We start from the raw sequence: 22,016 nt of genomic DNA on the forward strand, positions 1-22,016 counted from the left end.
TCTCTGTTGTCTGATAAGATACATACAACCCAGTTTTCAGAATGAAAACACCACTCAGAGTCAATTTATCCTGCATTGGGCGGACACTGCTTCTGTGAACCTGCATTTAGCACCACCATTGTGAAGCTGTTCGGGAAACTTGGAAAGGTTCTGGTATTTGAAGCAGGGACCAAAGGATTTAACACATCTTCACTCCTGACAGAATGGGGTTGGAGGCAGAATTGATGCTTAAAACAGTGATCTCTCTGCTCTTGTTTCCCGTCCCTAAGGTGTGAAAGCCATTGCATCAAGCGTTTCTTATTGTTATGGGAATTCCGAGTGATGCTCCCTCTCAAAGATTAGTACTACATGCTGTGCACAACACCGCTTTGTTATTGTGGATTTCATGCTATAGCTCATGGCTAATGAATTACCTGGAAATTTGTTTGTTCTTTCCAGGGGTAATATGTAATTCAGCTTCCCTTTGCTTTCTGCCGACAGCTTGGAATCCGGGATGTGCTGTTTGACAAGGGATGTTATTCTTTCGTGCACACACGCTCCACTCAGCTGCAAGCTGTTATTGAAAATTAAAATAGGTTGTTTGAAAATAGTCTCTTGTGGGAAGAACAACAATATCAACCAGCTAGACCCTCCCTAGAGCTCCCAGGGACTAAGTCACCAACCAATGAGTACACATGGAGGGACCCATGGCTCCAGCCACATATGTAGCAGAGGAGGGCACTGTCTGACATCAATAGGAGGAGAAGCCCTTGGTCCTATGAGAGCTCATTTCCCCAGTGTAAGGATATGCCAAGGCAGTGAAGTGGGAGTGGGTGGGTGGGAGGGGGAGCATCCTCATAAAAGCAGGAGGAGGGGTAAGGAGAAGGAGAAATCAGGAAAGGGAATAATATTTGAAATGTAAATACATAGAATATCCAATAAAACTGCAAACAAAAGAAAGAAAATAGTCTCTGACATCCAAAAAGAACTAGAGAAGAGCATTTATAAATTCGATGTAAAAAAACAAGTCAGGCAAACTTAAATGATATAGGTAAGTCAGCCAATGCACATAGGCTACTTACAAACTAGGACTTTAGATAAGAGACGGTATTACTATTCTGGGTTAATTTTTTTAAAACACATTTTTATTAATTCTTTGAAATTTCCAAATGTGTATACGGTTCCAGTTGTATTCAGCCCTGTTCATTCCCCTTAACACCTCCCCATCCCTGTGTCTCACTCTCCTGCAATGATTTGACCCAGGACACCATTTTTCTCCAGCCCAGTTTTCATCTACCACCTTCCCCTAGAAAGCCTACCTTAAGTGGTAACCAATCCCCCATTTTTTCTTCAGAAACAAGGAAGAGCCTGCGCACTTCAGCTTCCCCTGGGAGATGAACACTTTCCTATCTGAAAAAGACAAAACAGCGATGGTAGATATCTTTTCCTTTACAGAAATATGAGATAATGAATTGCATAAGAGTTCATAAAACTTTAAAAGTAAGATGTAATTCTGACTCAAAAAAATACCAACAATAATCTTTGATTGTGTAGATTGTTCATGTGTCAGACACCTCACCAGAATGAATTACATGAACATTTTTGATACAGATAAGCATTAACGTGTACTTTAGCTGACTGTGCACAGATCTTTCAGGTTGGTTTATTCAGTTATTCAATGCAACTTAATGACATTTATGTTGCAGTTAGCGAGCTTCCTAAGAAGGACATTATGTCACCACGATGCTATGAACATGAAGGGATAAAGACACCTTAAACTTTTGTCAGAAAGAACTCCCAGTCCTGGGTCATAGCATCTAACAGCACAAAAGGAGTATCCAAGGAAACAGTTTGAGATTTTCAGACCTAAGTCCTCATCACGATGCTTAAGGGAACCAGCAGTTACCAGCCAGGATGTCAGCCTCATCCATGAACTGCGTGCTGAAGAGGACCACACGGTCTGCTTTCCGCTCCCTCAGGAGATTCCACACCCGGTGCCTCGAAAACGGATCCAGCCCCGCAGTGGGCTCATCCAGTAGGAAAATCTAGAGGAGGAATCAAATGAAATAACCTTCACTAACTAAGGAAGCAGGGAACACAGAGGCAAGGCGCCTACTTAGTTTAATGATCTGCCATAGGGTCCCCCCCCACTGTGTGATCTCCATCACTGTGGTCTTTCTGGATGAGAAGGCTGTTTGATCCCAGATGGAATTTATCAAAGGATCTCATCCGCATTACCTGTGGGTCTCCCAAAATGGCGATTGCAAGCGTGAGCTTTCGCTTCTGTCCGCCACTTAGGTTTTGTACGAGGATATCCTGAGTATTTTTCATCTCCAATTCCAACAATACTCTCTGTACCTGCACATACACAAAAAGAGCATTCGAGCCATAACTTAAATGTCTTTATACACAACACTGTAAAGTGCAGTGGCTTGTGAGAAGCAGAATTATCGGTTTGGGTTTCATGTGGCTTTATTCTTACTTGACATACGGTTTGGGGGAAATTATTTACGCCTTCGTAATTCAATCTCATTTGAACATGAGGAAATTCCATTGCCTATCTAAGACTTTTTGAGATGTAAGGGACATATTGAATGATCTAGGAGAATATCACAGGTTACACATAAGTGTTTGCTATCCCCATATTTTTGCAGCCAACCTTAATATATCAATACACAGGTAATTTAATGCAACCAAAATCGAAGTAAAAAGGATTAAGGATTTTTACTAGCAATTTAAATTTTGTTAGTTTAAGACATAATGTACCTCATTATCCACTTCATGTGCTTGAATCCCTTTTATTTTAGCAAATAGCCTAAGATTTTCTCTTACAGTGAGGAAGTCAAATTGTACATTGCATTGTGGACAAATTCCAGTAAGCTTGCTGATACCTTCCAAGTCAGTCATTTCTGAGAGATTGTTATTATGAATAGTGGCCGAACCTATAAATAATGGTTTCAAAAGACATAATCAGGATAACATAGCATCCTTAATATAACTTTAAAAAAAAACCTTATCAAATGAAATTAGATATGTGATTTCATCTTACTCCTGTGATCATATTTTCCAAATTTCATTTCAGTATTTCCATCTCACCTGCATTTGAGAACATGGTACATTCTACATTTTATCATCAAGAAATGAGATCAACCTCTCTGCATCCTCGGCTATGCATGCGACTTGCTTTGAACAATGGAATATGATCCAATAACACTCAGAGAAGGCAGAGAGGTTGTTGCCTATTGACATTGATTCTGTCTTGCAACTCAAAGTCCTTAGAACTTCAGCCCTAGAAAATTTTCAGGAAGAGGGATTAGAGAGAGAGAAAGAGAGGAAGGGAGAATAGAGAGAAGAGAGAGGGGGAGGCAGGAAAACAGAGAAAGACAGGAGAAGGAAAGGGGAGAGGGTAGGGAGAATTGCTCAGCTGAAGTCTCAGACATGTAGGTAAAGAAATTCTAGGCCATAAACTACAGTCAAAACAATGAGATTGAAAGACCTTTCCAATCATATTTTAAAAGTTACTTTCAAGGTTACTTTATCTCTACAAAAAAGTGCAATCAATGTCTATTGAAACTGTTAATTCTATAAAAGTTTGAATATCCCAAAATACTAAAATTCTGTACATTTCAGTTAATATATACATTTTATAAAAGAATAATATAGATGTTATGACAATAGCTGTGAGTTTAACAATCTGTCTAAAACTCAGATGTCTAACAAAAGCACAGATCATCCATTTGCCAACTTAGAGGAACATCTCTGTCTCGTACCTTTGGTGGGAACACACAGCCCACTAAGGACGTTTAACAGCGTTGATTTCCCAGCTCCACTGTGACCAAGGATTGCAGTAATCTGGCCTTTATATACATCCAATGTCAGATCTGGGAGGAAAACAGCATGAAGTATAAAATCACAAATGTAGGTTTAATTCGGGGCTCATATGGTGCCTATGCATTTATATTGTGTCTAAAGTTTATGAAAGTACACATCCATTCACTTAGTAAATCCAGATTAATGCTCCATTTCCACCTTTAAAAGTTATACAGCATGGCAATATTAGTTCAGTTGTGAGGGTTTGGGGGACAGGAGATTCACCACCCATTTACAGAGTCGAGAACTGCTTGCTGAGAGAAAAGTTAACTAAAACCCAATATTTTCCTCTTAGTTACTTACCTTTCAAAGCTTCTGTGCGCTTAGACTTTTGTATGTAGTCTTTTGTAAGATTTCTAATCCTGAGAAAGAGAGCAGTAGATAAATGGTTTAAGGAGCAATTTATTGTTATTATTGTTATTATTATTATTATTATTATTATTATTATCATCATTATTATTATTAAACTAACTCCGAGTCTGGCTGAAATCTCTAGGTAAATTTGGGTTGGAAGGATATGGGAAAGAGAGAATATGAACTTGTCTTGGTTATGGTTAGACAGCAACGGTACTTTGACCAGTGTTTTAAAAACTGACCGGTGCCTAAGCTCACCTGAAAGGAGGCTGCTTCCTTTGGTGTGGCACACTGTTCAAGCCACTGTGACCATTTTTCCAGAGCTGAATCATACGTAATGATGTGGAAACTAGACAATGATGCAACCCAGACAGTTACCATAGGACGGCTGAGTAGGAAACAACATTCTACAGATGTGAGGGAAAACATCTGCATGAAGTCCAGAATTCTTCAGGTCAGCCAGGCGGTATAGACAGAAGAAGAAATGCCATGAACAATATCAGAGGTGCCAACCATCACTGGACTCGAACCATTAAACAGCCGGCACATGGAGCTATCTCTTAAATCTCTGTTTTCTAGTTCTGGAAGGAGGGATACTAACAGGGTATATACATTGCCGTTAGTTTGAAGACTAACAAAGCCTTTCCTATTGCATGCTGAAGAGGTGGTCCATGAAAAGTATTGGATGTGATTCATTATATAATGAAGATTATAGCCACTAAGAGGAGTGTAAATGTTAATAATTTTAAGTACTACTAAACACTAAAAACTAAATTCTATATATTGCCATTTAAAATCATATTAGCTCTGGAAATGTAGCCATGGGAACTATCTAGTTGTATTCTATCAGGTAAATATGCATTTGGGTTTTTTTTTTGTTTTTGTTTTTGCCCCCAACTGACTTTTCTAAAACAACTCAAGGTTTATGTATGATGGTTAAAATAGATTTCCCAGAGCTTTTTTTTTTTTTTTTTCAGTAGATGGTCATTAACACCGAGATAACTAGACACTATGTGCAGTGAGAGAGTTTGGATCACTCAACCCTAAAGGAGATGTCTTTATCAGATGTCTCCCCTCAAGCAAGGCTTTGGAACCTTGAGGAAGAGGATGTAGCAAGATTGTAAGAGCCAGACTTGGCAATAAGTCCAAAAACAAAAAAAACAAAAAAAAACAAAAAACAAAACAAAAAAAAAAAAAAAAAAAAAAAAAAAAAAGAAAACAGTGTCTTTTATACCATCGGATCTCAATCTGCCTGAGGTTAAAAATTACCCAAAACCCAAGCAGGAAGGAGATCTATAGGGGCAAGCTACACATTTGAAATTCAAAGTTATGATTAGAGGTTGGAAAGTTCCAAAACTTTCCCTTGCACAGGCTCAGGGAACAAAGAGGAGCAGGAGACGGAAAGAACGTGAAAGACAGAAGACAGACAGGGCTGTCACTAACCATCAATGGCAAACTCACATAGCTGTGACTATCTGCGCAAGATCAAGCAATTCTACTCTGAACGAAGGATGGATTCGTAAGAGACACCCCTACATGAGGAGCCATTGGTAACTGTAGGTTGCTAAGAGAGAGCCATTTTCCTTGGAGGTGAGACCATGAAAACATTACCCATACTCCAATGGGTAGCGAGTTGCATGGGCACTGAGCAGGATGTAAAGTGAATAAATAAAAAATATTAAATTAAATTAAATTAAAAATAAATTAAGACCAAAGGGTACACATGGAGGGACCCATGGCTCCAGCCGCATATGTAGCAGAGGATGGGATTGTCTGGCATCAATAGGAGGAGAGGCCTTTGGTTTTGCAAAGCTCGTTTCCTCAGTGTAGGGGAATGCCAGGGTGTTGAGGTAGCGGTGGGTGGATGGAAGAAGGAGCATCATCATAGAAGCAGGGAGGGGGGACATGGGAGAGAGGGCAACTAGGAAAGGGGATAACATATAAAAGGTAAATACATAAAATATCCAATAACAATATATATGCAAAAGGTTTAATTAATCAATTAACTAATTAATTAATTAAAGACCTTATGAATTTCTCCTTTATTTGAGCAAAATGCGAGTACCGCATGCAACAGGTATCATATTGTAACCCAGAATGCAGGTGTGCATGACCTGCAGGCACATTGATCAGATCTCCTGCTCTTCTCCAGGATTTCACTTTTCTCTTCCCCTTTTCCTCGGCCTTCTTCACAGAAAAGATGGATGCGTGGAGAGAGGAAGTTGAGTGGAGTTGAGTGAAGGAAAATTGGTGGAGTGACTAATAAGGTAGAGGAGCAAAGCGTTGAAATGAAGAGAAAAATGAGAAGAAAGAGGAAGAGAGAAGAGAAGCAACAAGGGACAGGCAGAAAGGACTTTCTCTGAGTTGAGGCTTCTACTGTTTTAAGTCTGAAGTTTGCCACTAAGGGGAGCGTGCTGTAGTTCTTAAAAGAATGAAGGACAGGGGATTACAGGCCATGTCAATAAGATCAGGTCAGATCTCTGTGAAGGACTCAATAGAGGGTATACATGGGCTAACTGCATGTCTCAGCAACCTTTAGGCTGAGGATAGCATGACCCCTCAACCAAACTTCATCCACACTACATCTGACCTCACCTGATGGCTTCCTTCCCATGGAATTCTGTAGGCACGGGTTCAAAAGAGTCATCAGAAAACTCATAGTCCCTTTCATTGTCAAGGGCAGTCCGGTCTGCTGGATTTTGTCCTGACCAGAATGAGGACTTCAGGAAAAACAAGGGTGGGTGGCGACGTCCATATTCACCTGGTCAAACAATGCAATTGCACATTGGATCAGCCACCATTCTAAGTGGCCTCTCCACTTCTACACAAGAATACATTTCAAAACAAGAAAACACTGTCTTAGAGTGTTTAGACATTGGGAATATTAAAGAAAAAATGAAGTTATTTGTACCAAATCAACTACATAAGCAACAAAAATTTGAGGAAAATGAAGAGAAATTATAATGCAAAATGAAAGTCTTTTCTAATCTTGAGCTGTCGAAAATGCAATTCTAGTTACATTTTAAGTTACTATACAGCCACCCAAAGGGTGGTAATTTACTAAATTACACATGTGAATATATTGTGAGTTTATGAAGTCAACAAAACAATTACTGCTCATTAACTGCACCTTTTAAAGGAAGACAGACACAATTAAATTATTTGGTGGGCCGTCAGAAAGAGTGGGAAAAGGTGCAGCACATCAATTGGAAGATATGAAGGGCAGAAGAAGCAGAGAAAATTTCATTTACCCATAAGCTACTCTTGTTACATCAACTTGCTTTGGATTTAAAAAAATAAAAATAAAAAGATAGCAGGTGAGCTAGCAGAGGGACGGAGCACAGGGACGGAGCAGAGGAACATGAGAACTGTCTGTTCTTGAGCAGAGAGGGTATGGTAGACAGGAACAAAAAAAAAGGATCCTTTTCCATGTATTAACTGAGTCCTAGGCTAGACTAAGCCCTCTCAGGGTGTTTGAGCTGTATTAGCCAACAAAACCAAAATCATACACTTTGAGAAGCTTATATGGATTAATACATTAAAAGGAAATGCAATTAAAAATGTTCTTCCCATGTGAATATATATTCTAAAATGACTGCATAACATGACCACCTTGACTGACTTTGAAACTACAGGCGCCATGGTGCTGTTCACACCAGAGGTAAGAATGGCTTGAGCAGGGTTTGGTCTTATTTTATATCTCCTCTAATGACTTGGGTGAGCTAAACGATTGTTAAATGAAGGAAATTAAGCACAGTGGGAAAACATATATGTAATATATGTGGGAATGAAGAATTGAATTCATAAATGCAGAGTAGGTTGGGGGCCGAAATAGCAGACAGAAACTTAGGAGATTTTCACCAAAATCCCATAGAATTTTAGTAAGAAGGGGAGTGGTGACTTTAGGCTATCTCAGAAAATGGCACTATAGTTAACAACAGTGCCTTGCATTCTTGAAAAATCTCAAAAAGTAGGTTACTCCAAAACCAAAAATGGAGACAACATACACACATTGACTAGCTCTGCTGAGTAAATGGCAATGTAGCTATGTCCCAAAACATGTAATATGAATACATCATATAAATGATGAATATTTATGCTTATTCAGCACATTAAAGCTCATCACAGCCCAGATGTGTGGAAAGAATAATTTTAGAACTACAGATCTGTTAGCAACTACAAACATCAAGGGACTAAAGACCCTCAGTGTAGAAAGAAAATGGGAAAGAGACAACGTGAAATTAACAACACGCACACACTTGTCTGAAAGGCTGCATATTCCACATGTACAAAATTCAGATTTTAATTTTGAGCTGGTAAGTTGCAAGGTAGATGAAAGAGCTAGTCCTCCCCAAGAGACTATGCTTGTTGCCTATACTGAAAATGGGAACACTCTTGAAACAGTGGGCGAATCAAGTAGGCTTCATCCCTGGGATGCAGGGATGGTTTAATATACGGAAATCCATCAATGTAATTCACCATATAAACAAACTCAAAGAACAAAACCACATGATCATCTCACTAGATGCTGAGAAAGGATTTGAAAAAATTCAACACCCCTTCATGTTAAAAGTCTTGGAAAGAAAAGGAATCCAAGGTCCATACCTAAACATAATAAAAGCAATATACAGCAAACCAACAGCCAACATCAAACTTAACGGTGGGAAACTTGAAGCAATCCCGCTAAAATCAGGGACAGGACAAGGCTGCCCACTCTTTCCCTACCTATTCAACATAGTACTGGAAGTCCTGGCTGGAGCAATTAGACAGCAAAAGAAAATCAAAGAGATACAAATTGGAAAGGAAGAAATAAAAACATCACTATTTGCAGATGACATGATAGTGTACTTAAGCGAAACCACAAATTCCACCAGAGAACTCCTACAGCTGATAAACAAGTTCAGCAAAGTGGCTGGATATAAAATTAACTCAAACAAATCAGTAGCCTTCCTATATTCAAAGGACAAAGATGTGGAGAAAGAAATTAGGGAAAAGATACCCTTCACAATAGTCACAAAAACTATGAAATACCTTGGTGTGACTCTAACTAAGCATGCGAAGGACCTTTATGACAAGAATTCAAACCTCTAAAGAAGGAAATTGAGGAAGATCTCAGAAAATGGAAAGATCTCCCATGTTCATGGATTGGAAGGATGAACATTATTAAAATGGCCATCCTACCTAAAGCAATCTACAGATTCAATGAAATCCCCATCAAAATTCCTACCCAATTCTTCATTGAGTTGGAAAGAGCAAAGTGCAATTTCATCTGGAATAACAAAAGACCTAGAATAGCGAAACCCATCCTCAACAACAAGAAAACATCTGCGAGAATCACTATCCCTGTCTTCAAGCTATATTACAAGGCAATTGTGCTAAAAAGTACATGGTACTGGTACAGAAATAGGCACATGGATCAATGGAATAGAACAAAAGATCCAGAAATGAGCCCTCACATGTATGGTCACCTGATTTTTGACAAAGGAAAAAGGACAGCCTATTCAACAAATGGTGTTGGTCCAACTGGCACTCAGCATGCAGAAGAATGAAAATAGACCCTTTCTTATCTCCTTGTACAAAGCTCAAGTGTAAGTGGATCAAAGATCTCCACATTAAACCAGGTACACTGAAACTATTAGATGAGAAAGTAGGGAAAAACCTTAGAACACATAAGCACAGGAGAAAATTTCCTAAACAGAACACCAATGGCTCGAGCTCTAAGGTCAGATTGACAAATGGGACTTAATGAGATTCCAAAGTTTCTGTAAGACTAAGGACACTGTCAAGAACACAAAACGGCAACCAACAGTTTGGGAAAAGATCTTTACCAACTCTACATCAGATAGAGGCCTAATATCTAAGGTATACAAAGAACTCAAAAAGCTAGACACCAGAGAATCAAACAACCCTATTAAAAAATGGGGTACAGAGCTAAACAAAATGTTCTCAATTGAGGAATATTGAATGGCTGAGAAATATCTAAGGAAGTGCTCGACATCCTTAGCCATCAGGGAAATGCAAATCAAAACAACCCTGAGATTCCACCTCACACCAGTCAGATTGGCCAAGATCCAAAACTCAGATGACAGCAGATCCTGGTGAGGTTGTGGAGAAAGAGGAACACTTCTCCACTGTTGGTGGGGTTGTAAACTAGTACAACCACTCTGGAAATCAGTCTGGCAATTCCTCAGAAAATTGGACATAGTACTACCTGAAGATCCAGCTATTTCACTTCTGGGCATATACCCCAGAGACACTCCAATATACAACAAAGACGCATGCACCACAACGTTCATAGCAGCTCTGTTTATAATAGCCAAAAGCTGGAAAGAACCCAGATGTCCTTGAGTAGATGCAAGGATACAAAAATTGTGGTACATTTACACAATGGAGTACTACTCAGCTATCAGAAACAATGACTTCATGAAATACTTAAGAAAATGGATGCATCTTGAGAATATCATCCTGAGTGAGATAACCCAGTCACAAATAAACAGACATAATATGTAGTCACTGATAATTGGATACTAACCCCAGAAAGCTCTGAACACCCCAGAAACAACTCACAGACTTCATAAAGTTCAAGAAAAAAACAAAAACAAAAACAAAAACAGTATGCTAAATCCTTACACACCAAGAAAACCTTGACTAATTCCAGGTTACATCCTGTTTTACATGTACTTTTTGCTCATTGTAACTAGTAAGACCTTAATGCACACTATCAAACCTTTGAAAAAAAAAAAGCTAAGCACTGACAAAAATGTATTCCTATACATTTATGCAAAAATGCTTAAAATTTGTTCTTATATCTTTGTTTTTTAAAATAAAGTTGTTCAAAAAAAAGAAAGAAACAGTGGGTGATGTGTTTAAAGGACATATTTTTAAATCTCAGTATGTAAAAATATGTATATATATATACATATACATATATATATAATTGATAAAAAATGCGATTACCAGCATGCCATTAAGTCTTATCATGGAACTACTTACTTGGTAAGACCTTTTCAAAATAGAATGTCAACATCAGGTAGAGGACACCATCCAAGAACAACATGAAGATTGTGGCAATGACAACATTTGGGTTGCCCGTGGAGTCTGCATTTGAATCCAGGTCATAGTCCAAGCGTAAGAGCTGGAAATTAAAAAGAACCCAGTAAGTTAAAGGGAAATGATCAGTTTTAAGAAGCAGCTTAGCTATTTCATGGATTGTAACTATTAAATTCTGCTACATCCCTTAAGACAAAGTCTAACTGCCTGGCTGCCTAAATTACAAATTTTGACTGGAAAGCAGAAATAGAGAGCGCTACAGTGCACTTAGGTGATCACATTGAGTATAGTAAAGGTGTGCTCTAAGTGAGACACACATTAGATGCAAAAAAAGAATTTAGTGAAGGTGTGGTGGTCCGGAAGACCTTGCTGAACTGGGAATGGGGGTAAGAAAAGCTCTGGGAGAGGCTGCATGGTTGCCAAAACCTAAGGAGAGTGCATTTTGTGTTTAACAAAGACATAGGAAACCTGACTGATGGTGTTGGAAAGAAAACTTGCTGCTCTCGAAGAGGGGGCTCAAAAACACCTGTAACTCCAGCTTCAGGGTATCTGATACCTGCTTCTGGCCTCTGTAGTTTCCCGCACGCTGGTGAGCATGTGTATCTACAAAAACTTGACATCCATAACCTTTTATATATATGACCACAATTTTTGTCATCACATCATAATGAAGATTAAATAATTGTACTTATTCCATAGCTGAGATAAAGAGTATGTCTGACCAGTTTAAGAAGTAAATAGAGTAGAAGAATAAAAAAAAAACTTGAGGATCAAAAAGAAATTTTCTAGGCAATGTTTGAGCATCCAAAATATTCATTTTCAACTTATTTTTGCTTTATGTTACTGCTTCAAGAGTTAAATCACATTATCCTTTTTAAAATTAATTAAGATGATTAACTGGGACACATCAGTTTAAAGTCAATTTATAACAAACTTCGGGGTGTGACAAAATACTATATACAGTATTTTGAATATACAGTGAATATATATATATTCAATATATACTGAATATATGTACAGTGTATATATACTGAATATTACATATATATATATATATATATATATATATATATATATATATATATATACTTAATTACAAATCATTCATCTTTTTGTAATACAAAACTTATTTTCTAGGAGAAAGTGACTTCTCCATCTTTGAAACCTCACAAGTATGTTTCATTAAACTATAGTGCTTAAAAGTCTGCCTGTAGAAATGACTCTAAGACAATTGAGTTCTGGGGAGAAAAACATTTCGGAAATATAATTAGTAAGCTAACTAGCTTCCCACTCACCTGGGCCATGCCAAGCATAAAGGCAAAGGGGCTGAGCAAACTTAGAATCCATTCCAAGGATACAGGGAGGTATCTGTATAAGGCTGTGAATCCAAGACTTCCGCAGGAAACAGTGAGAAAGAACACCACAAAGTCGGTAAGGAAAGACTTCTTTAGTAAGACACTCATTAAGAAAGACAGAGAGATCTACAACAAGAAAAGACCCAATTAGTTTACATTTACCTAAGAGTTATTGCTATAGCCATACAAATGATTTCCTGGATAAAACTACAGATTTCCTCTACTAAGTTTACAGAAAGTTAGACTGTCTTGTGCAAATACAAAGTGGGTATGTACAGAAATCATCTGATTGGTACCAACTTTGTTTCTCAGACTGAAAACCAAATGGAGTTCGTGTTCACCAACTTACCAGAGATAAGCCATAGAAGAAAAAGAGACTGAAGATCACCATGAATCCAGTAAAAAAGACAAACTGGACCATTTTTACAACAAACGTCAAGAGAAGAGTCACAACGAAGACAATGACACCGTAGAGCAAACCCCAGGACAGCCTGTTATAAAAACAGGATTTTATTAGCCTTCATGGTTAGTCAAAAAAATGAGGTCCTATTCTGGGTACTCGAGTGACCCCTCTTTCAGTCAGACACTCACCCTCCCCCAGAATTCACAGGATCTTCTAGAATATACAAACCGAATGTGGTGATTTAGGATTGTGACTAATCTCATACTCAGAATCAGTACAAAGATCCAAAACAAATCTCAGGCACACTGACAGTCTCTTCCATTGAGCATGGACACATGTGTGTCTTGCTGAGTTACTAGTGCTGAGAAGTGAGTTAGAGACTCTTTATCCTGTGCAAAGGTTTTCTGGTCTAACTTCTTTTGTGACTTTGTGAGGTAGCATGAGTGCTGGGACTGCCAAGGCTCTGGGGTGGAGAGGGTGATTAGGAGAGGATACACCTTAGTGGAGACAAGTGGAGGGGGCGCGGGGGGGGGGGTGGGAGCAAGGTGGGAGAAGGGAATAACATTTTAAATGTGAATACAGAGAGTATCTAAAAACAAATAAAATTAAATTAGAAAAAGAGTGCCTAATTCTATACTTGCCTTTTTCCTGTGTTGTGCTTCTAACAAAGTTTCCCTTTCTACATACAGAGACAACAAACGCTCTATATTCTTTAATATCAACCATATTTTACTTATGATAGGATGATTTTCGAGTTCATATTGTTATTACAAAACATATACTTGCCCGTTTTCCTTTCCTACATTAATAATGCCTGACAAGGTATAGTCCTAAAGTCCTTATAGTCTTAACCCTCTGAGTCTTTAAAATGTTGATAAAGGGACAGAGAAAGTGTCTGTCTAGCTTGGTAGAGAAAGTGCTTGGCATGTCAGTATGAAGACAAGTTCGATTCCCAGAACCTACAAAAAAAAAAAAACCAGAAACAAACAAACAAACAAAAAAAAAAAAAACAAAACAAAGCAACAAACAAAAAAACTGTGCACAGAGATGAATGCTTGCAATCCCAGAACTAGGGAAAGGGAGATAGATTTCCTGGGCCAGTAGATGACAAGATATCTCCAGTTAGTTAGTCAAATCTAATGCTTGAGTTTCAGGCCAATGAAAGTCTCTGTCTGAACATATAAGATAAACAATAGCTGAGATGTGACTCTAGAGTTGACTTCTGGCCACCACGCATGCACACATATGTGCACATTCAAGAACAGACACACATACTAATACATAATTGAATGATCAGTAAAAACACATGTGTCAATATATGATCGTATTCATAACTACAAGTCATAATAGCAAGTCATATTTTTGTTGATAGATAATTCTTACAGCATTTTCTACTTTCTCTAAAGCATCATTTACTGATCCAGCTTACAAAACAGAATCCTGCCAACAAAAGAGCTGACTCATTTATTTCCTCTGATCTCACAGGTGGATGGGTATTAACCTGGAGGAGCTTGGGAAAAAGACAAATATTTCCTGCTCCTGATTCCACATGCCATTCCTACCCGTGAACTGTAAATTAGTCTTGTCAAGAATATAGATCTTAAGTTATAGCTTCATCTCAACTACCTACCACTCTCCTGAGAAGTCTCACAAAATATTACAGAGATCCCAACTTGAAAACAAGCGAGCTTTATAGAGATTATACCAGAAATACCCAGTGACTTCCAGGATTTCAGGGAGAGAGTAAGGTTGAGTGAATGGACAATGAACAGTAAAATTGCAATCCCTGCTACTGAGACAGTAGATGTAAGGAGAGTGCATTTCTTGACAGTCATTTCACTGTGCAATACCACTCAGTGAGCCCTAGTTTAAATTTGCTTCTTAGTCACTAGTAGTTACACTAGTTTATTAATAACAATAAATACACAAAATTCATGTTTATAGGATTTGAGTGAGCGAGCCATCTGCTCAAGAAATAAAGACTATTGTTTAAAAATAAAACAACCCATGGATTAAATGATATTTTCACCATGGCATGATTCTAACATATCCCATGAACAAACAAGACCATGCCACTTTATGCTAACTGAAGAATAGAAACCTGGACTTTCAACTTGGAAGTTTATGCTATTTCGTACCCAAATTATAACCATAACTTTCCAAATATACGTTAATATTTAGTATCTACTGGTCACCGAATAATTTTCAAAGTTTTGGTTAGGGTTTTACAAGCATCTGCTCAGAACCCGGAAATGTGACTCAGTGGGTAAGAGCGCTGACTATTCTTGTTGAGAACCCAGGTTTGATTCCCAGCATCCATGGGGCAACTCATATCATATCATATCATATCATATCATATCATATCATATCATCTAGCCTTTGTGGGCACCAGACATATGTGTGATGTCCAGACAAGCATGCAGGCAAAGCACCCATACATGTAAAATAAGAAAATAGATTTGAATAAGAATAACATAGTTAATCATGTCAACAGCCATGCACAGAAGGTATGACTGGATATTATCCCCCACTTTTACTGAGGCAGAAACTGAGGCTCACTGATTCGTGCCACCTTCCTGTCATAACACAACTATCGAGGGGCAAATGGAGCATAAGCAAGTGCTGATTTTATTTTCTGCCTCTTTTGTTTCTCTTGGATAAAGCTAGTGCTCTGGAAGCATAGCATTTAATATATAGTCAGCTCTGGAGTGGATTTTTCCATGTTCTTAGCATAATATCCCATTTAAGCAATCAACTCCATTGGTTATATTTTTCCAAACAACAATAAAACTCTCTTCAGTGGTTCTCAACCTGTGGGTCGTCATGACCAATTTGGTGAAACCCCCGAATCTGCAAAAATATTTACATTACGATTCATAACAGCATTAGCAGTGAAAATTATGAAGTAGCGAGGAAAATAATTTTATGGTTGGAAGGTCACCACACCATGAAGGCTCACAGCGTTAGAGGGGATGGGAGCCACTTCTCTAAAGTAAGCATTTTATCAACTATTGGATTTCTTGTGAATCGTGAATCTGAAAGTGATAGGTATCGGTTGTGCAATATCTGAAATACCACTCAATGGCAAGCCTGTGCATGTCAATCATCTCAGAGTTAGGTGTGACCAAGTCCAGGCCTTTTCTGTCAAGCATTACACCAGGGAGATCCCATGTAATTCAGAAGAACAAATGCCGCAAGGATGCTGTAATAATGACAGAGGCTTTGTCTGAGACAGTGTCATGTGCCTGAGGTTGACCTTGAACTACTTCTTACTTTGCTTCTACCCTCCAAGGGCTGAGACTGTGACCATGTGCCACAGCGCCAAGTTTGTAGAGTGTTAGGGACCAAACTCAAGTCTTTATGCATGCCAGGTAAGCACTCGGCCAGGGAGCTACATTCCTGCTCACCGATGGTGTTTTGTTCCTAGAAGCTCACTTTTTCTGAGCCCCCCCACCCCCCCACACCCCGCTCACCAGAATGCTGAATCCCGAAGGCCCATCACTGTCATCAAGGCCTTTATCTTTTTCCTTTCACTTGTAACACCAGCTGAGATATAGTAGGTAAGGGGTGAGAAACAAATACTACAGAAAAACAGGAAGTAGTCCGTAGTCGTTCCCTCCTGCCCAACGAAAGGATCTATCTTGATGAATTTTCCGGTAAGGGACATCATCTCTTCCATCACTGAGTGATTTGTTGTGACCTAAACAAAGACATCAGTGATGAAAAACAGGAACAGCAATGGTACCTAGGTGGGACATCCTCTTCCCCTGAATATATAACTGACTGGTCTGGATTGGACATTAGCCTGAGTTTCTTCTCACATGTTCTGCAACTTGGTTACTTAGATTCTCATGCCAAATCTCTCATCCTGCCCTGCCCATGTTACTCCGTGTTTTATCGACCTCATGTTTCTTGGTGTCTGCACACTTCTCTTGGAACACCTTTCTCTACTACATAAAATAGATGCGCTTTCCACCCGATCGTTCCGTGATAAGGATCTTGCAAATAGGGATTCTTCCATCTGAGCTGAGAATTCTGTGCCCCTTTACAGACACGGGTACTGTTTATCATACCATGATGACACGTGCTTCCTGTTCCAACACTTATGTGATTACACGTCAGCATCCTCAGAGGACTGACACCCTAGAGGAAAAACGTCTTGTTCTGGCAACGTTGCTGTTGCACTCACTGTACCAGGTAATGCAGAAACTTTGGGGAACTTTACTGGAGAAATCCGGGTGCATGAATACTAATCGTCGTGAAACAGTGCATGGTAGTGAGAGTGAAAGAACATGTCTGTCTACTGATGTGTCCACAGAACGGAATAATTTTCATCAGGCATTTCCACTCACTTCTATGATGGCCGTGTTGATGGCAGCTTGAAGAGCCACAAACCCTTCTGTCCAGAAGCTTGTAACGCCACAAAAAATGGTATATTCATATGAATAACAATGAGCTTTGAGGAAAAAAAGAGAAAAATATGAGCATGGGATGTGGATCTTATGGAAAACAGTGAGTTTTGCAATAGCCTCAGGCATGGAAAACACACTCATCACCTTGAGATCCATAAAAATCTCAGATTTACAGTTATCAATTATTATTGAGGTGAAGATGACAAAGCCAAGTGCCGAAAAGGTGTTCTTGTTTCTGCATTTTCTAAGAGTCAATGCTTTGTCATATTTTCTTCTGTTTCTCTAGTCATAAGGTTGAGGTTTTCTTTTTTTCTTGTATTTTTATTGTTATTGTTATTATTATCATGGTTATTAAAGTTTGACATAGGGGAAATAAACATATAGTCTTGTATTTCTGGGCAAGCATTATACCAGTGAGCTATATTCCCAATCTTTGAACTACTGTTTTAAAATAACTTTAAAGATGATCCAAAGGTAGTAGCAGAGTCTTAAATAAGACAAAGACCCCTCTCTCATCAAGTATTTTCCTAATGAGACAACATATCACAAAATCAAGAGCAAATGGAATTGATAATACGATATTAATTAGGTAGATCTTTGAAGAAAAATTACCTTGAAAAATTAAAATGTCCAATTTATTCCTCTATTTATATTTTAACTGCAGTTCCCTAACGATAAACCAGCTTTAAATTAGGAAATGTGTTCTGTGCTCTATTAACTTTAAAATGTCTTTGATTGGCAGAGGCACATGTAAACTTACAAATGGCACAGTGGCAAGCAGAAGAAACTTATGTGTGGGGGATCCATGCACCCGAAGAAGTTGACGTCTAGAAGGCCCAGATTTCCCATTTCTTCTGTGGTCTTATTCTACCTAGTAAATCTCTCACCATCCTAGAACACTTTCCTAATCTTCATGGCCACCTATTGACTTTTTAAAAAGATGTTTGTGTTCCTAATCAATATCCCTCCATTCTTACTACTGATGAAGGGCAAAGCTTCTCCTGTTCTTCCTATGCTTCCGTTTTAGTTTTGAAGAAAGCATCTTACTCAGTAACCTGAAATGGCCTAGAACTCAGTAGATAGCCCACACTGGCCTCGAACTTACAACCATCCTCTTGTCTCAGGTCTAAGCTATCACATCTGGCTAAGGATATGTCTTCTTGAAAGTTCCAGCCTAATAACAGAGCCCCAACTAGTGCAAGCACAAGAGCATGTGATCAATCAGCTATTGGGGCTCAAGCTTCCCAGTGGAAAAAAAAATGTTAAACTCGGATGTCATCGAGAAAACTGAACAGGACACAAGACATCCTGTGTTTTAGCAATCACCTTCACTGTTGACTGCTGTGATTTTCTCTTTCACATGGATTTAGTTTAGGGTGTGTGTGTGTGCTGGCATGTGTATGTATGTGTGTGTAATTTCTTGTTTGTCTAATGTTATTTCCCATTAGAAGTCAACTTTACCTTTGTTATGGCGGGGGTGGGCAGCATGGGTTAATATGTATGCTCATGTCTGCACACATAATGAAGGTCAGATGTCAACTCTGTCAACCCTGAATGTTGTTTCTTGGGAGACATCCACCTTGTTTTGTGAAATAGAGCCTCTCACTAGGACCTGGGACTCACTAACTAGGCTATCCTGGTGACAGGGAACCACATCTCTCTGTTTCTGTGGCACCACAGTTGCAAGCATGCACCACCATGTATTCTAGGCATCAAACTACCACCCCGCTGTTTGTATGGCAAGTGCTTTACTGAGTTTATCTCCCCAGCCCCTGCCTTTGTTATTGAAGCTTAACGTTTTGCATTAATTAGTATCATGTTCAAGTTTGCTTTTTTTTTGTTACTGTGATAAACCCCATGACCAAAGTAACTTGGGAATTAAAAGCTTTATTTTAGCTTAAAGGTTATAGTACATCATTAAGGAAAGCCAAAGCAGGAGCATGAAGCAGAGACCATGAACGAATGCTGCTTACTGACTTGCTCCTGATTGCTTTTTAGCCACATTTATTTTACAGCCTACCCTCACCTCCCTAAGAATAGTACTACCCACAGTGTGCTGGACCCTCCTACACTGATTAGCAATTAATAAGATGTGATACAGTTATACCTACAGGCCAATGTAAGGGAAGAAATTCTTGAAGTCCTCTTGTCCCACGTTGACCAATTGAAAACAAAACTAGACAGGACATATGCCCTACATTTCTTATAACATTAGAGAAATGGAAAGCCATCCAATGTAGGAGCTGCATAGTTACCTGTGTGGTCCTGATATTCCTTTATGATTGGGATCCTTCTTGTTTTCATGAACTTCAAATGGTAGGAGTAAGGGGTGGTGAATATGACCCCCACTGCATCATCATAATGTTTTGAAATGTGTTCTGTCATGTTTTCTTTGTTTGGAAAAGCCAGTATTTTTCTTTCTGGCATTCAAAAGAAAAACATTGCCGCTATAAGTTTCTATAAACAATACCTAGGACAGGCCATTTTAGCTACATTTCTGTTGTTGTGATTAAAACACCATGAGCAAAGTCAACCTAAGGAGGAGAGAGCCGATGTTAGCTTATGGTGTCAGACTGAGAAATGTCTACTGTGGTGGGGCAGAGTCATGGCAGCAAGCCACAAACATGATGGTAAGAGGAGGGAGCCCATATCGTCAAATGTAAGTATGAAGCAGAGACAGTGCCTTCCTTGCAAGTAGGGTAAGGCTTTATACTCTGAAAACCTGCCCCAGTGACATAATTCCTTAAGCAAGATCACAGCTCCTAATCACTCTTGGACAGCAAAAAGAGGGACACACTGTTCAAATGTATAAGCTTGAGGTTCTGGGTCTCTTTCAAACCATCATAGAAACCTTATTCCATTCTCTCCTAGATAAACATTTTAATGGAAATAATTCCAAATTGTATAATGACCTTGGGTAAATCGCTCATATTAAAATTGTTCAAAATATACTTCCAATGTTGCGGATAAAATAAGAGGAATATGTGCAATTAGTTATTTTCTTTCATACACTCTAATAACAAATTCTCATGACACAAAATAACCTCCCATTCCCATTAGACTATTTACTATTGTACAAGAAGAGAAGGGTTCAAATTTAAAGAAAAAGAAAAAGAAAAACCATGAATGTAGCTTAATTAGACAATGCTTTTTCCTTGAGAAAGGATATTACTCAAATTCATTTTCCCTAAAAAACCCATTATGTTTACTCCACAGAGAATATCTGTGAAATTGAGGGTAAGGTCCAAGATTGTAGAACAGAGAGAGGTAGGCCATGGGTAGCAGGTCAGATCAGGGTATGAACTTAGATCAGAAATGGATTCAGTATGGAGGGGTACAATGCCCAAGGCACACATTCAGGTTCAGGGTTAAAATCAGTAAGATGGTTAGTGTAGTGCCAGGGAAAATAGGTTTGGAATGTCTTGTATCCTTGTGGCCTGTGGTGGGCACAAAGGCAGAGATGGGAAGGAAAATCTCATAGTCTGGGAACTATGGCCACAGACTCCCAGTCGCAGGTTGTTTGCCAAAACATACACTGTGGTGAGAGTGTATTGATATTGAATCTGCTTCTGAGGTCAAAGTCCAAATATAAAAGCATGTTTCCTGAGCAAGAGGAAACCTATGGATAGAACATGACTAAGAAAAGGAGGAGAGATTTTATAGATTTCCAGTGACTGGGTCCAGTTGACAGGTTGATTATCTTACAGTAGTGCCTTTGATAGACCATGTGAATATGCCAATTAGTGACAAGGACCCTCTGGGGTACCGTCGTCATACTCAGACTCAACTGACATTATGGGGCTGTCACCATAGCTGAGTTTCTTTGATATTTTTTCCTCCTTGCTTCATATTAAAGATCACTGTAGGAATTGGATTCTTATTTAAGAGAAATGAAAAGAAAAAAAAATCTGTTGTCTTTCTTCTAGTAAGCATTCTGAAGTTCGGTTGCAAAAATTGCTCTGCTTGCTCTTTTGGGTTGACAGGGTTTGGATGCATTCTTGGGGTGGCTTGGAACCAGAGCTGGATCTAATGGGAATGATATACTTGATTCCTACCTGTGCCTCTAACCTTGTTGAAATTAATTCTTGAGAGTCTACTGAACAAACTCAGAACAAGACAAACAGGTAATGAGTTGTCATTTTACTTAAAACCCTATGCATCAGCATTCTCTTACAAGTGAAAGACTCAAGATACATTGCATGCTATTGACAAGATCCTATAAACAAGGTGGGGGGCTCATAGTCACCTTAGGAAATCCTTGAAGTACTACACAATAATACAGCCAAACCATTCCATCTCAAACACTCCCCACACCTGCCACTCTTACTGCTCTCCCATTATGAAAAGAAAAACTGTGACCAAGTTCTTTGGACTATCATAATGCTCTCTCTGTGTAAGTACGTCATCTAACATCAAAAGCAAAGAACTTCATTTAAAAAGAGCTTTTAGATTGAATGCTGAAGCTGCACATGCTGGTCCAAGGTTATCCCAGTACTTGGGAAGCTGACACAGGATTGTGAGATTCAGGCCAGCCTGGACTACACAGTGATAATCTGTCTCAGATTTTATTTTCATTTAATAAGGAAATGTTTC

The 22,016-nt window shown here is 38.8% G+C and overlaps 1 protein-coding gene across 5 annotated transcripts in view; it reads right to left on the reverse strand.

Annotated features, from left to right (window-relative positions):
- LOC308425845 (ABC-type organic anion transporter ABCA8A) overlaps nucleotides 1-22,016 on the reverse strand; it is a 67,154-nt gene that overhangs the window by 39,130 nt on the left and 6,008 nt on the right. For all 5 annotated transcript variants that reach the window (XM_080923420.1, XM_080923419.1, XM_080923416.1 and 2 more), the window contains exons 4-17: nucleotides 19,679-19,843; nucleotides 17,364-17,467; nucleotides 16,485-16,711; nucleotides 12,958-13,099; nucleotides 12,549-12,734; nucleotides 11,197-11,338; nucleotides 6,799-6,964; nucleotides 4,153-4,211; nucleotides 3,750-3,860; nucleotides 2,746-2,921; nucleotides 2,218-2,337; nucleotides 1,886-2,024; nucleotides 1,299-1,389; nucleotides 414-553 (exon numbers count right to left, since the gene is read on the reverse strand). In XM_080923420.1, the coding sequence (XP_080779546.1) occupies nucleotides 414-553; nucleotides 1,299-1,389; nucleotides 1,886-2,024; nucleotides 2,218-2,337; nucleotides 2,746-2,921; nucleotides 3,750-3,860; nucleotides 4,153-4,211; nucleotides 6,799-6,964; nucleotides 11,197-11,338; nucleotides 12,549-12,734; nucleotides 12,958-13,099; nucleotides 16,485-16,711; nucleotides 17,364-17,467; nucleotides 19,679-19,843 (1,968 nt within the window). The remainder of the gene's footprint in view (nucleotides 1-413; nucleotides 554-1,298; nucleotides 1,390-1,885; nucleotides 2,025-2,217; nucleotides 2,338-2,745; nucleotides 2,922-3,749; nucleotides 3,861-4,152; nucleotides 4,212-6,798; nucleotides 6,965-11,196; nucleotides 11,339-12,548; nucleotides 12,735-12,957; nucleotides 13,100-16,484; nucleotides 16,712-17,363; nucleotides 17,468-19,678; nucleotides 19,844-22,016) is intronic.

This window comes from Micromys minutus, assembly GCF_963924665.1.
Source record: "Micromys minutus genome assembly, chromosome: 10".
NCBI lineage: Eukaryota > Metazoa > Chordata > Mammalia > Rodentia > Muridae > Micromys > Micromys minutus.